This window comes from Ctenopharyngodon idella, chromosome 19 (assembly GCF_019924925.1).
Source record: "Ctenopharyngodon idella isolate HZGC_01 chromosome 19, HZGC01, whole genome shotgun sequence".
Taxonomy (NCBI): Eukaryota; Metazoa; Chordata; class Actinopteri; order Cypriniformes; family Xenocyprididae; genus Ctenopharyngodon; species Ctenopharyngodon idella.
In genome coordinates, this window is record NC_067238.1 from 13,082,215 (window position 1) to 13,098,720 (window position 16,506).

General features: G+C 36.1%; 1 protein-coding gene across 4 annotated transcripts in view; it reads left to right on the forward strand.

Moving 5' to 3' along the window:
- oxr1b (oxidation resistance 1b) overlaps positions 1–16,506 on the forward strand; it is a 58,320-nt gene that overhangs the window by 21,779 nt on the left and 20,035 nt on the right. For all 4 annotated transcript variants that reach the window (XM_051871962.1, XM_051871964.1, XM_051871963.1 and 1 more), the window contains 3 exons: positions 6,979–7,064; positions 10,550–10,657; positions 12,834–12,950. In XM_051871962.1, the coding sequence (XP_051727922.1) occupies positions 6,979–7,064; positions 10,550–10,657; positions 12,834–12,950 (311 nt within the window). The remainder of the gene's footprint in view (positions 1–6,978; positions 7,065–10,549; positions 10,658–12,833; positions 12,951–16,506) is intronic.

Genomic DNA, 16,506 nt, shown 5'->3' on the forward strand with positions numbered 1-16,506 from the left:
GCGATTACATACCAAGTTTATATTTTATTTTTATTTTATTTATTTATTTTATTTTAAATAGGCTTATAATAAATCCAGATACCTTCTACCTCTTTTCAGCAATAATCAATCTCCACTCTTAAAGCAATTGAAAGCTGTGGAGCCACTCAAGATCGAGTTGATTTGAGTAACTCGTGCTATCCTGCAGCCGGGGAGTGAAGGGAGTGATGGACACTTTGATTGACAGCAGCTTATAAATCCATGTAATGACTCCAGAGTCCTGCTCCGCTTCCCTGTAATGTGACAGGTGATAGGAGGAGACAGCAGACTGCTGAGTTGGTGTTTCTCACAGCTGACCTCAACACTTTTCAACCCTCCACGCTTTTGTCTCCATGCAGCGAATCTGCAAGAGAACAGATGCTGCAGTCTGGAGTTCATATGCAGACATAAATCTGTTTTTTAAAAATGCTTTTTACTCTTAAAATGTAAGAATCATTATTTAGACGGCCATATCCTCCCTCTAGATAAACATTTGTCAGCCTGACGCAATGCATATTGGTAAAATGAAAGCCATCAATTCCCTTATTTTAGTGATAAGTTACTTTTCTACAGTAAATAGTTCAGTAAATAAAAAAAAAGATCAGCATGTAATTCCAAGCAGTATGCTGTTTGGATGTGGATGGTGAATCAATTTTGGACAATTTATTTCTTTAATAGGTCATTTAAAAGCCACAATAATGCTAATGTACCATTAAGACTTCTCTATGTAAGTTACCTTCCACATAACTGCGTATTTCACGCTGCCGTTTATAAGGGTGGGTCAAGTTGCTGAATACTGATTAGACGTTCATGTGTATTATGTAGGCGGTCATATGTTAATACGCTCATGGTTCTGACATCATAACCATGACAGTTTTGGAAAGGCCTTTTTTCAGCTTAGTATTCATCTGGAAGTTCTTGAAAGTTTGTCTAAATGGTGCACTGAACTGAGCAAGTAAAATCCTTTTAAAATCCTTTTTTTTTTTTTTTTTTTTCCTCCAATATCTGGTCCCTTTAAGGCTTGGCTTAACAGCTGGCCCTTGCAGTTTCATTATAATGGGACATTTATGAGACAAAAGGGACACCATAGAGTAAATTGGCCTGCATAAGTCGTGCGCATGCTGTATCCTCAGCACCTCCCAGCCTCTAGCTCAGGTACTTTGACAGAGGAGTCCCTGGGGTCTCATTTGGGTTGAAGTGTGCAGCTGGCATTTCAAACAGTCCTGGTACGCTGTCTTTACATCAGGCTTACACTGAGTAAGAATGACTTTAATTGGCACTCCAGCTTCCTTTAATCTTTGAATAACAAAGAACCATTTGAGGCTGGCCAGTTGGAAGGTATATCATCCCTTGAGTAGTCTTTTGATGAGAATTAGGTAGTTTTGCACACTCAGCCTAGTTAAGAGATGTTGTCTCTTATACGGTGAATATGTGACTAGTGATAGCAGTGATGATTTACTTTTGAAGAACTTGTTAGTTTAATGTTTATGTTCCCTCAAGGCAGGGCTGTACGTTAATTTGCACATCGCACTGGTGCTATAGAATACGAAAACTTTGTAGCACAGGCCACACAATTGTAGCACGAGTATAAAACGTCTGTTACCATCTCTGAAAACAACCACAAGTAGTGCAGTTCAACACTTAAACAGGCATGTGACCGATAAAGGACATTATGTTCTATACAGGGCATACCAAGAAATGTTTTCAGACTAACATTTTCTTAATTTGCCAAAAATGGCAGACTGCAGGAATTTAACACCTCTTGCTTAACATTAAGTCAGTTTTGTTTACATAGCCCATAATCACTAATCACAATCCAAACAACATCAACATTTAAAAAGAGGATTATTTTTCCTTTTTTTAAAAAAAAACAAAAAAACAAAATAGGGGGTTATGACTGGGAGTAATAATGAGTACACACGTATAATGTCTTTTTCATACTAGTAGCTGAAGGGCGCCCTAGCGCAGAAACTCAACAAGTGAGACTCATAGATGTCATAAACCTCTTGCTAGCAGAATGAAACACTGATAGAGACGTTTTGACCAATGAAACATGAATACAATAAACATACAATTGCGACAATATATGGTTTATCTATGTTCTTCTAGATATCTCAGGTATTTTCATAAGAATAAAGCATATTTAATGCAATGCTAATCACAGAAATATAATACTATAAAATATTAGCAATTCTGCTTCATTCAATGATAAGAAGTCATTTCAAACACTTGACTGATGCTATGAAGTAAGTTTGGAGTAAAAACATGTCGTTAAATGATCTCTTGTTGGACAACAGGTTTGTAAACGCATCTTTTTACAAGTTTGGAATGATGTTTGGCGTGTGTTGCTTTTTCAAATGCACATTATAAGTAGTGTTGGAGGTAACGCATTACAAGTAACATGAGTTATGTAATCAGATTACTTTTTTCAAGTAACTGGTAAAGAAGTAATGCATTACTTTTAAATTTACAACAAAATATCTGATTTACTTTTTCAAATAAGTAATGCAAGTTACGTTACTTTGTTTTCTCATTAATTGTCTGACAATCCTTCTGTCCCCATGTTAAAGGTAGAGTAATTAGATTTTCAAAAACACTGTTTGGAAATTAGTCGGGCTGACACCAACAGCAAACGTCAGCAAAAAAACAAAAAAATCAGCATTAGGGGGCGTATGACAGTCGAGGAGACCGAACGAGCAAAAGGGAGATTTGAAAAGTAAAAAACAAACTGCAGAAAGAGAGATGGGACACAATACAAAAGAGCTCAAAAGAATATCATTGGAATGAAGGTTTATGACTGGGCAAGCGCTTTAGGACCCGTGTTTATATTAGAAAAGCTTTCAAGCGCTGGAGAGAGCTGAGTGGGAAGGCCTGAAAACAGATGCGGAGGCTGCTTTGATCCCACTTCACATGTGTGTAATACGGTTTTGATTGTCTGGAGCTGTTTGTTTGGGTTGATTTCAAATATCTACAATGTCCAACAGCGTTTTTGAAAATCTGCTTACCCCACCTTTAAGAGAAATTATGAGTAAGGTGCAGAGACGTGTGCGCATTTACTCATCTCATTTACAGATTCAGTATTCAATAAAATGAATAAAAACAGTGAAATGCAAACTCAGAATATTACGCAAATCTGCAATAATTAAATATGTTAAATAACACAAATACACTTCACGTATAATCTCACTTTTTTAACCAATGTCTTTGCTGCTGACCTACGATGATCCAATTCAACTATACTAACAAGCAAAAATGACTTTGAGCTGCGACAAAAAAACAAACAAACAAAATAACAAAACAAAACAATGACAAAAATGAGCTGTGCCCTCTACAGGCGTGTACAGGCATTTATTTGCATTTTCTTCAGCCTGAGGCTTATTCATTTCACTTTTGGTGTGAATGGGCCTTAACATTTGCCAAAAATAGAACTTTTGTGTTTGTTCTTTTTGTTATTTAAAAAAAAAAACACAAAATCAAGCAAGCCCAGCCCAGTTGAGAAAAAGTAACGCAAAAGTAATCTTAAATTATTTTCCATAAAAAGTAATTAAGTAAAGCAATATTGTAATGCATTACTTTTAAAAGTAACTTGTTCACAGTGCACTTCACCATGAAACACGCTGCACATATATTTATTTAATTGAAACATTGCGATTTTCATAATCGCACTAAGCCAAATCACGATTTCAGTTTCAGTTAATCATGCAGATCAACCTGACACACAAAAAAAGCACACGACAAACACTCACATCACACAAACAAGCGGCTCTGTCTCGCACACATGCAAAACTGTGTCGCACGTGTGCTTCTGAGGTCAATTTGTACATCGCACAGATCAATTTTATATGTCGCACTGTACAGCCCTGCCTCAAGGTCAGTATGAATTAAATGTTCAGCTCCCAGATAAAGGCGATCAGGAATGCTCAATTTTGCTGAATCCCACCTGTTGTATCCCAACAGCTTGTACTTTTCTAGGTGAGCGTGATTAGTTTGTCTAGGGTGAATTGTAACTAAACTCCACAGGAAGCCTGTGCCAAAGCGGACACCTTCCATTCTCACCCAAAGACCCTTCACCCCCGTCGGCCAGCGTCTGTGAAGGCATCTGCTCGTAGGTATCAGTCAGGGAGCCATTTCCGCCACTGTTGGGAACCTGCTTCTAAAAATAACCCGTCATGGCCGAAGGTGCCAAGATAATAAGAGGCTCAGAGCAGTGATTTATTGTCCTGAACAGATAGCAAGGGCAATGGCTGTCAGTTGTCTTTTAGACCAGTGTTTGTGGGTTGTTCAAAAGTTTGGGGTCAGTAAGACATTTTTTTTTTTTTTCATTCAGCAAAGGATGCATTAAATTAATCAAAAGTGACAGCAAAGACTTTTACATTGTTACAAAAAAAATTCTATTTAAAAAAAAAAATGCAGTTCTTTTGAACTTTCTATTCATAAAACATCATAAAACGTTTCCACAAAAATATTAAGCAGCAGAACTGTTTCAACATTGATTTTAATAAGAAATGTTTCTTGTGCAGCATTCAGCATATTAGAATGATTTCCGAAGGATCATGTTACATTGAAGACTGGAGTAATAATGACGAAAATTCAGCTTTGTCATCACAGGAATAAATTACATTTTAAAAATTATTTAAATAGAAAACAATTCTTTTAAATTGTAATATTTCACAATATTACCGTTTTATTTTTCATCAAATAAATGCAGCCTTTGTGAGCAAGAGAATTCTTTCAATCCCAAAATTTCAATGTAAATGGTCTTTTTTTAATACAACAGAATCTGCAATTCATAAATAATACAGAGAAGTTTGAAAAAACAAAACAAAACCAAAGACATTTTTTTTTTTTTTAAATTGTGCAGAGTGTTTATTATTAGTATATCACTAATGACTTTGTTCACATTTTCTGCACTGACTTTTTGGCAAAATCTGTGGTATTCTGTGGAATTGGTTTAGACACAATCAAATATTTTATTCATCAATATTTAATGAATGAACAGACAAGGGGAAATGGGATTTGTTCAGTTTTATGACATGCATTCTAGTTTTGCAGAAATCAAAGCTACAGTGTTTATTCTGTAACTAATGAGTTTTGTTTTGTTATAGATATATTAGCATTTTTTCAACTATGGCCACTTTTGGCCATGTGGGCTTTTTAGAAAATAAATTTTTAGAACACACTTTTTGCACTCATAGACTAATTTATTTAATCTGTTCAACTCCATTTTCTTGCATTTTAGCTATACAAAATAGACACAATTAAATTTTTTTTAATTTTTGCATAATTTAACAAAATTACAGTTTGATTGGAAACTATGCTCTATACAAAATTGTAAGATTATTTATTTATTTATTTATTTATTTATTTATTATTTATTTATTTTTTATAGAGTTGCATAGCTTAGAGCAGGGGTATTTAATTAAAGTTCCAAGAGGTCCGGTCTCTATATTTCCTTCCCAGTGGAGGTCCGGATAATACTTTTTGGAACAGTTATACATTTCCATCGGGGCAGCTGTAGTACTTTGTAAAAGAAAAAAATCCTAAACACTCAAAGATGAGAATCTTGGGCCCCGAGAACCAAAGCAGTGGTCTAAGAATTTTCTACCAATATTCACCAAAAAATGTAATTATTTCTCCCAACTGGATATGAATATAAAAAAGGTAAGATCAGATGTTTTCTCAGGCTATTATTTTTTGTTTCTGCTACTGTTGTTAAAATAACTGCGTCATCTGCAACTCTTAATGTGGTGGTTTAGCATCTTTAGTGGGAGAGAGAAGCAATGCGCACGGAGCGAATAAGGGCTTGAATGAAGTGGGTTTGGTTCTAGATAAAAATATTACATAATGTAGCACCGAAAAATCATTACCGTAAACGACACTGAGCACTTCTGGTGTGTGTCGCTCTGTTGTTTTGAAGTGCTGCTCACTTTAAACTGTAGAAACGATAAAATGCTGCAATTATGTCCCGCGGCCCAGATGTAACCAAGCCACCATTTGAATACAGCTGGTTTAGAACTTGTGATAATTCATGTTTTTATGATGGATTTTTATAGTTGAAACAAAATTGGAGTGATAGGCAAGGAATAGGCATGTTTTATTTTACTGCATTTTTTTACTTTTACATTATTTTATATTTACATCATTTATTTTTACATTTTGTTTTAATACATAAAAATAATAAGGAACCACAACACTGTGACAGATTGATAAACTTCAAAACAGAATGATTCACTGTTAAAAATAAGATCAATGAGTCATGACAACATGTTTTTCCGTTTCTTTAACTCATCAAAATGACTTGTACAGCCAGTTTGTTTATACCTAAAAATGTAAGGCAGCAACTTAAGTTTTTAAGTTGAATTTAGTGTAGATTTAGTGTAGAGAAAAAAAATCAGAAAACCATTGAGCATGAAGATGATCATAATATAATTTCTTCTTAATCTCGTTAAGTGCCTATTTTAATCATCCAAACATAAATCACCCAAATGCAACTGTAGTTTATTTTATTAGGCAGGCCAAAATATCAGAATCAAATCTGCTGTGCTATAAACTCTCAGACGTTCACATGTGGTATCAGCTGGCATAGTGCATTGATCCCCACACAAGTGTGCTCATAAAAATGACATAACGATTCATAAAACATCTCTACTGTTTAATGGCATTTTCTTGTCGCCAGGACACTTAGACCCACAGGTCAAGTCTGACGTCCCAGTAGACCAGTGTATCCAAGCACACAGTGATAGCCGAGAGCCACTCCCCTGTGTGCGGGCAGGCGGACTAACTAGCCGACTGGTCTTGCAAGCTTCCTCTCTCTTTCTGTCGCTCCGCGGCTGGTGCTAACGGACGAACAAACGCAAGGAGTGGGGGGGGGGGGACAGATTGTGCGGAGCGCAGAGGAGATGAGAAGAGAGAGGAGGACCATGACTAGCGTAACCCGCGCTCTCCCTCGTTTACTTTCAGACACCGGGCAGAAAAAGAGTGCGCTGGAGAGGAAAGATGTTCGGAGGATATCCTTCCAGAGGCCCAAAGGCACCATGGAGTATGTGGTGAGTAGTAGGTGTTGTCTGTCTGATCCAGGTGGCTCTGTTTACATAATGCACCGGTGTGTGTGTTTGTGCGCTTGACTAAGGATGAGTGTGTGTACACAAAGCCGCATGTATGTAATTATGTTTGGGATGGAAATGTGCGCTTGCACATCAGTTATGATTCATTCACTCTGCAGAGCTGTTAGTATGTGCTTCAGGAAAGACTTTAATTGCTGTTGTTCATGGTACAGTAGTTTACCTGCTGTCTTTTTGCAGCTGGGAAGCAAGGTGTTGTGAAAGGAAAATATGTACCACATATAATAAAATGACTCTGTATTAGGAGATTGTGTGATATCTTATTGTGTGAGCATTTAAAGTCTTTTCAGAAACATGCCTTTCTCCTGCCTTTATCATTTTAAATGATTTGAGAAAGAGAGAGAGAGAGAGAGAGAAAGCGAAAGCGAGAGAGAGCTTTTTCATATGCTCTTGAGATGACCTCAAATCAGGTGGTGACTTTCTCCATGGTAACAGTGGCATTGCCGGGGATGCTGGGAGACGCGGTGGCAGCTGACTGGTGCTTCTATCAGCCTGCTACCTTTTAGCCAAACCTTTAAGTGCGTGGAATAGAGCTTTATTTAGAAAATATGTGTGTATACGTAACAGCACAGGGTTGTATTTTATTTGTATTATTTTATTTTATTTTATTTTATTTAAATTTTACAATTATTTTTTATTTTTATGTTTGTCATTTTTTTTATTTATTATTATTTATTTTTTTTAGTTTATTTTTATAGTTTATTTTATTTTTTTATATTTTGTAAATAGTAGTTTATTTTATATTAATTATAGCATTGATCTGATTAAACCAATATTGAAATTAGATAATATCAAGACTAGTGTTATTTATTTAGTATTATTTATTAATTTATTATTATTATTTTTTTAAATATTATGTTTTAGCTTTTATTTCTGTATTTTCAGTTTTCATTTTAATTTGTTTAATTTTTAGTAATTTTGTTAGGTACTTTTGTCTTTTTTTTTTTTTTTTCTTATAATTTTAGTTATTTTTGAATATTACTATTTAGGGTTTTATTTTATTTTTATATTAATATTTTAATTTAATTTATTTCCAGTTAGTATTTTTAGTGCTTCAACTTAAACTGTTGAAATTTCAGTTAGTTGTCAAGGCAACATTTGTAATTTTCATTAAGTTTTTGAGTTTTTCATCTAATGTTTACATTTTATTTCAGCTTTATTTCAATTAACAATTTTTTTAATAGTTTAAGTTTCAGTTAATGATAATAATCCTGATCAGGACTAATTTTTTTCAAACATTATACTGCACGTTAAAAGGTTCTGATGTCTGATTTTACTTACATTTTAAATTCGAGCTTTCATGTGAGTAGTGTAAATTTTATAATATACTGTATATACTGTATATCAGTATCAAAAACTAGATTTTTGCATTTTCTAGAGAAAAAAATGTGAGTGATACCCTTTCAAAACTAACTGCTATGATGCCTAAGGAGTGGTGTGTGTTTGACAAGGTTTTGCTATGCAGTTGCTAAGGCAATCAGGGTGGTTGCTAGGTGGTTGCTATTCTCTATGAATTTCTCCCAGGCATGAGTCCAGTCTATGGTATTGTTTTGTTCATTTTTATCACCCATCAGGAGAAAATCATCCGATAACTTGGGAAAGTAATAGCTCTCCACTCCTAAAAACGATTCGTGTCTTCGTGTTCGATTCGTGTCTTTAGCACAAATGGTGCAGAACAAGTTACACGCCAAATTTTAATACTTGGGATTGGGTTATCGATTTCAACCTTTTATATATTCCCTGGTCACTGAAAAAGTTAGTATGAAACTGCTATGAAGGGATTAAAAAGAATTTCCAGAAGTTTTTTGTAGGTGTAGCTGTTGCTTTTTTGTAACCAAGCCCCCACCTTTCTCTTTCTTATTGTCAGTGTTGTGAAACCGTACACTTTCCCTCTGTAATTGCACACCCTAATATCCACACTAACCAATCATAGTGATTTGTGGCCCTGTGACCACAGAGATTGATGGGCTTAATCAATCAATGCTGTTAGAGCTACACAGCGACTGTACTTCATTCCTACGGTTGTGATGAGATCCATGTACCTCATATGAGTTTTCATTCCATAGCAGATATTGGAAGTGGGGTTCGCAAGTGGATAGAAGATTTGATGAAAAACTATTTCTTGTTGGAAAAGATATCTTTTGAAATAAGCAATTTATTATATCCAAACTATATGAAACTTACATACACACACACACACACACATAAACAAACATATACATGAACAGAAGATGAAATATATATATGCAAATGTGTGAGAAACTCATCAGTAAACTCAGGGTCCCTCTGAAGGATAAATTGAATGCAGACGGAGAGATGGCTCTCAATTATTTATGTCCGGCTGTTGGACTGTAAGCGATACCCAATGAGAATCAATGATTTGGATCAGGTGACTGAGTGATCCGGAGATCTGAGATCCTGCCACCTGGGGATTTATCAAAACGTACAAATGTGACATCTTGCCACTGCAACGAGCCATCAAATGATGAATTCCTCATTGTCGCCATTGCAGTAAACACACTCATGCATCATGCAATATAAAAGCGCTTAATTATAATTTGTCTCGAGATAATGACTGAGTTCACTGAATGCTTTTTTTATGGTATGTCATTTCTATAGGTGTTATGTTTCTATAATGTTTCATCAAATCACGTCTTTTGTGGCATAAAGATGCTTTTGTTTTTATTGGGCGAGATATTTTTAAAGCTTTTCAGACTCGGTGGTCATCATGAAGCCGGCTCAATACGTCCCTCTGTGCTCTCTTTTGTGTGTTTAACCTGACATTTAGAGATTCTTGAGTGCTATTTGCAAAGCATACACTCATTTCCCCATGGCACTGAAGGACAGATATTGTATCTTGAGAGAAGGTTAGCGCTCTTCAGCTACAATCAAACCACGTGCTTCTAAACAAGTTTGAAAGATATTGATTTAACACCTGGTGAGTTCGAGCTTACATAAAAGCTGTTTTGTTATGTAACTTAGTTATCTGATTTTTGACAACCATTAGGTTTTAATGGGCAAAATCACATTTAAACTGGTTGGTAGCTGTGGGTTTATTCATTTGGACTTATACAGTTCGATTTTTATTGTGTATTTTACATATGCTACATACTGGATGATACTGGATGAATGTAGCAGTTACGAAAATAAAATAATGCTGTGTTTTCGTTTTAATATTGCACTTTTTTCAGACGGATAGGAGAGAAAGGGAACTTTAATTTTGTGTTCTGTTACAGGTGGACGTCTCATAAAATGCATTGGTCGGTTTTCACAGGGGCCTTGATTTGCTGTTCTAACAGATTTAAATGCTTAGTCAGCCGTGTTACTTGGAAGCTGATGTCTTTATTTTAGAACTTTTTTTAGCTTATAAAATGATATCTAACTTTTGTTTTTGTGTGCCTCAACTCTAGGTGGAGTCCCGGGACACACTCAACAGCATTGCGTTGAAGTTTGACACGACTCCTAACGAGCTCGTCCAACTCAACAAACTCTTCTCTCGCGCTGTGGTCCCTGGCAAGGTACTGTATGGTGTTGTAATTTTTAGAGCAGATGGTCTCTATATCCAGCTGAACTCTCTTCCAGTTAGGGGTGGATGATATGACCAAATTGTTATTTCACCATATGAGAAATTTTATTTCATGATAAGGACATATATCTCGTGATAGTTATTTTGTGTTATCTCATTTCTGTTATTAAAAATATGAAAAAAAGAAGCAAATTACAAACAATAGGACAAATACAATATAACAGAAATATGAATTAAATTTAAAGTTTTTCAGGTACAGTAGGTGTATTTAAAGTGATAGTTCACCCAAAAATGAAAATTATTCCAGGTTTTAACTCACTCTCAAGCCATCCTAGGTGTATATAACTATCTTCTCTCAGACGAACACAATCTGAGTTATATTAAACAATATCCTGGCTCCTCCAAGCTTTATAATGGTAGTGAATGTTGCTAATGATTTTGAAGTACATCTATCCATCATAAAAGTAATCCACACAGCTCCAGGGGGTTAATAAAGGCCTTCTGAAGCGAAGCTATGGGTTTTTGTAAGAAAGATATCGTTATTTACAACTTTATATACTATAATAACCAGCTTCCAGCAAACATCCGTACCCAACTTCCGACTTACGGCGGAAGCTCTGACGTGACGCATGACGTATTGACAAATGCGGAAGGGATAGAGCAAAACAAAACACGGGTCACAAATTAGAAGTCTAAAACAAGAATTTTTAAATAGAAATGTCGGAGGATTTCGATGTAAGAGAAGAGGAGCTTGGGTTTGTTGCCCAGCCCTATTTGTTTGAACTGCGAGAGGAGTCTACTTTTCTTTTCTTTTTTTCTTTTTCTTTTTTTTCTTACAAAAACCCATCGCATCGCTTCAGAAGGCCTTTATTAACCCTCTGGATGCACTTTTTTGGGCTTCAAAATCTTTAGCGCCATTCACTACCATTATAAAGCTTGGAAGAGCCAAGATATGTGTTTGTCTGAAAGAAGATAGTCATATACATCTAGGATGGCTTGAGGGTGAGTAAATCATGGGATAATTTTCATTTTTTTAACATATAGATAAAATTAGTACAGAAATTTTGCATAGTACAGCAAATATTGCATAGTCTTCACCTTATGAATTAAATATAAAATGTATTCTTTTTAAAGCAAAAAAAGTTATTCAGTCTAGAGTAGTAAGTTATTTTCTCTTTTGTTTGATTCACATTAATGACTCAGGTAGGTTTATTAGGCTGCTGTCACTTTAAGACCAAACGCACGGATCCATTATACTGATACACATCCAGTTTACACCCAACTGTTTACTTTCACTTGAAACATAACCAGCTGTGTTTACGTGAATACTCCACACGATGGGCATTTTGACATAACTGCATGTGTATTCAACCATTCAAGCGCAATTAGATGTGAAAGAGAACTGAATTTGTGATCACCTGCTGGCTTTCTGTGCGCACGCTTGCGCTGTGTCCGTCAGCCCGTGCACCGCATTGAGTTCTTTTTCACTTCTTATTGTGCTTATTAACTCTTTTTAACATTGAGCATGTCCCAAATTCGCTATTTCGTTGTTCTTTTTTCAGGATTTATTGCACTTATAACTCTTTTTAACATCAAGATCGTCCCGCTCTTTATATTCTCATTCATGCATTTCATCACTCTGAAGTGTCAATAGTGCTATATATTGCAAAATCTCTAACGATAGACATTTTATACTGCGGTAACTACATATATCGTCATGCTGCCCAGCCCTACTTCTGCTTTTCACAGTATCTAGAATTGTAAGTGTAAGGTGAAAAATGTGCCACTTCTAAAATTTCAAATGCCTTTTTAAGTAGCAAATTCATCTTGGTGCCTCCACAGTTTCACAGTAATGAGCAGAGATATTGTGATCCTCAGGGTAAGAACTGGAACCATTTAAAACTGGGAAAATGTCCTGGGTAAAAGTGGCTTTTATAGAAAAATATACGTTCTATTTGTTCAGTAAATAACTTCAATGCTGAGTTCCGAATAGTAATTCATGCTCTCTGCTTTCTTTTGTAATTTGGTTTTGTTGGAGATCAAATAAGCTGTCTGCTTGTTTTCATTCACTGATTTCATTAGCCCGTTTAATTTTACTTCGCTAAATACTAAATGCTGTTTACATGCGAGATGATATAAATCTAAATTGTGTGTGTCTTGATCTTTAGGTTCTGTATGTCCCTGACCCAGAATACATTTCCAGTGCAGACAGCTCTCCCTCCCTCAGTCCCATCAGCCCCCTCTCCCCCACCTCTTCAGAGGCTGATCTGGAGAAGGCCACCACAGTAAGTGCCACCTCAATCTTCATCCACAGCTTTCAAGGGGATCGTACAGTGAGAGGACAAGCTTATACTTGTCGTTTATCATTGTTTAAATCACACAGGTATATGATTAAATGATTTTGGATGCCAAGGTCTGATCAGTTTCCCACAACTTGTTACTCAAGCAAGAAGAATTGCTTTTTATATTGATCACCACACATGCTTATAACCCTTGGGCATGCATTGTTTTATGTGCCTTTCTATTGTGAAGTCCAAAAATCTTTTAGCTCATTGTGGTGTATAAGCATATTTTTCCATGATTTGGAACAGGGATGGGGGAATTCAATAATCCATGTAATAAGTTGGGTTTCATTAAGGGCCATTCAGTATAATATGAAGACTTATTCAGCTCAAAGTTATTAAGTGAAACGGCTTGAATCATGATTTCACACTAATGTAATCTATGTCTAAATTTATGCAGTAGGCCGTATAAAGTGAAATAGACCATGTAAAGTGAAATAGAAGTGCCATATCAGTTTGCATAGCTTGCATTTTTACATAGATTCAATTATTTTTCGTTTACTTCAACCAGCTTTTTAATTTGTAGTTGCTGAGCCTGTCCAATTAAATAGGTCAAGAGATCCAAATCAATGGCCAAACTCCTTTACATACTTGAAGACGTTTTAAAGATCTGCTTTGATATATATATATATATATATATATATATATATATATATATATATATAAATATATCTCGAATGTATGGATCCACAGCCATGTTGATATAGAGCGATATTGCACGACTACGAGTGTGATATTGCGATTATACAACGGCTTGACGGCACAAGTGTGTAAATAAATGAAAAACAACAATGGAGTGTCTTTAAAAACCCTCTTTTGTGAGGAACTACTTCCTCCCGCCACAGATTCAAATCTCAAGTTGACAGTTTAACAGCTGAGCCCAAGCCTCCGTTAATAATTCGAAAACGTCACTTTAGAACTAGTAACGAAGAAACGCTGAGTTGGTTCACTGAAGCTTATTGTATTATGTAGAGTAGATTATTATGAGAGAGAGAGAGAAAGAGAGAGAGAGAGAGAGAGAGAGAGAGAGAGAGAGAGAGAGATCGACTAAGCAATTGGAACAAGTAATAGATTAATAAGACCAAAGATTGCTCGTTTGATATACTCAAAGCGAATTATACCTTGTGTTTAAACACTATCTAAATAAGAGCCAGCGGCAAAAGGACTGGCCGAGATGAAGCTGTTCTCTGCGGGTACACGAACGCTAAACGGTTGCTGTCCGCCTGGAGCTCACATCTCCGGAAGCGTCTAAACAAATGTTCAAATAGGTGCTATGTTTACATATAAATCACATATTTGAGGTCTAAACAACTACATTCTCAAGTTAAAAACACTCTTAAAACTACATTTCGTTACACAATAACAGTATTATCTGTAAAAATATGGTGGGTTTGCTGGTCCGCCATGACACTCGCTGTGAGAATGCTGAAAGCGGAGTGATTCAAGCGGTGAAACGGTTCTTGTGGTGATACTGGTAGAATATTATGGCATGGCTGGAAAACCTCTCAGCCAATCAGATTTGAGAACCAGAACTGTTGTGTGTGCATTTATTTATTTATTTATTTATTTATTCATTTGTTTGTTAGATTTTCTTTTTTGCTGCCTTTTTAAAAATTCTAGACTTGACCTTCTGTATAACTCAAAAGTCATGCGTACTATATATTTGTGTGTTCGTTTGAAACTCCATTCCCATCAATTATAAATGTATGGAAAAAATAACCAGTAAGTTCTTAAAAGCTTCCCCTTTTGTATTCCATAAAAGATATGCATGTTTCAAACATCGTGATGTTGAGTAAATTAGTAAATTTTTATTTATGGGTGGGCTATTTCTTTAATCTCTGTCTCAGATAGTTTTGTGTCCACAAGGGGGTGGCGATGAATTTCCCTTTTGGATACAGCTGTTATTTCTCTATGAAGCCAGAGATTCCAGTAATTGTTGTATTCAGACAAACTGCATTCCTCCCAGCTATATTTGTCCCTAGCTGGTGATACTGGATGACAAATAAGAAGGAAGATATCTTGCAAAAGATCACCATGGCTACTCTTTTAGCTCTCATCTGTCCTTGTGTGGTTTAAGGGTCTAATTTATGTCCTGGACTGCCATTTTGAGGTTGCCAAATGGATTGTGTCACCTCTGTTGGATTAGTGTGTGCCTCTGTGTGTAGTTCCGGCTCCATATGGTCATGGATTTACTGGTCCTGCTGCCCAATGCCAGTGATTCAGGGTTACACGGGTGCATTTCCTTATGAGTCATCAATGGATAAAGCAAGCACATGCACATGCTAATACTAACTTTAAATGTATTCAGGTATTAACATGCATCTCACGAATAAGAATGCAAATGCATATCCCTGTCATTTTAATAGCCTGGAGAATTTACTATGTTATAGTACCATCACATTACATGAAAACACGTATTGTCACGTGAACATTCATGCAATATTCATGTTACTCAGTGCTGGCTTTTGCATTTCAGCATACTGATTATACATACACAGTGGAGTGCATCTAAACTGTGCAGTCAGTCACAGCAGCCATACATTTATATACTTGTCTACAGTCTGTACACATGTAATATTCATGTGTCAGGGAAAACATACTATGCAGTTAAAGGGTTAGTTCACCCAAAAATGAAATTTCTGTCATTAATTACTCACCCTCATGTCGTTCCAAGCCCATAAGACCTTCGTTCATCTTCAGAACACAAATTAAGATATTTTTGATGAAATCCAAGGGTTTCTGAACCACACATAGGCAGCAATGTCATTACACCTTTTGAGGTCCAGAAAGGTAGTAAAAACATCGTTAAAACAGTTCATGTGACTACAGTGGTTCAACCTTAATGTTAAGAAGCGACAAGAATACTTTTTGTGCCCAAAAGTTTATTCAACAATTTCTTCTCTTTCATGTCAGTCTCCTACGCTGTTTATGTAGTGAACACAGTGCAGAGCTTCCGGGTTCTATGTCAGAATGCCAACTCATGCCGACCCATTATTGTTCTGCGTCAGCATCACACGCATGCGTCGTGCTGCTCATGTGAACAGCGTCAGCCAATACTGAGCCAGCGGTCTGACGTAGAACACGGAAGCGCTGCACTGTGTTTACTACATAAGTGGTACACAGCGTAGGAGACTGACATGAAAGAGTATATCTTAATTTGTGTTCAGAAGATGAACACAGGTCTTACAGGTTTGGGACGACATGAGGGTGAGTAATTAATGACAGAATTTAAATTTTTGGGTGAACTATCCCTTTAAGCACAGTGTGGATTTACCATTTTTGCTACATTCATGTATGTTTGCCTCAAACATGCTGCTCATGGCCTATCGGTTGCAGTTTTACATATGAGCATCTTTTGCTGGTTATGTTTACTGTTGAGGGCCAAATTTAGTTTAATACATGCAGTTAGTAGACTACTTAAAATCAGTTTCTGTGTGTGCATCACTGGCTTGGTTGTAAACTCCAGTAAACAACCTGGTTTTCTTTTATTAGTGTTAAA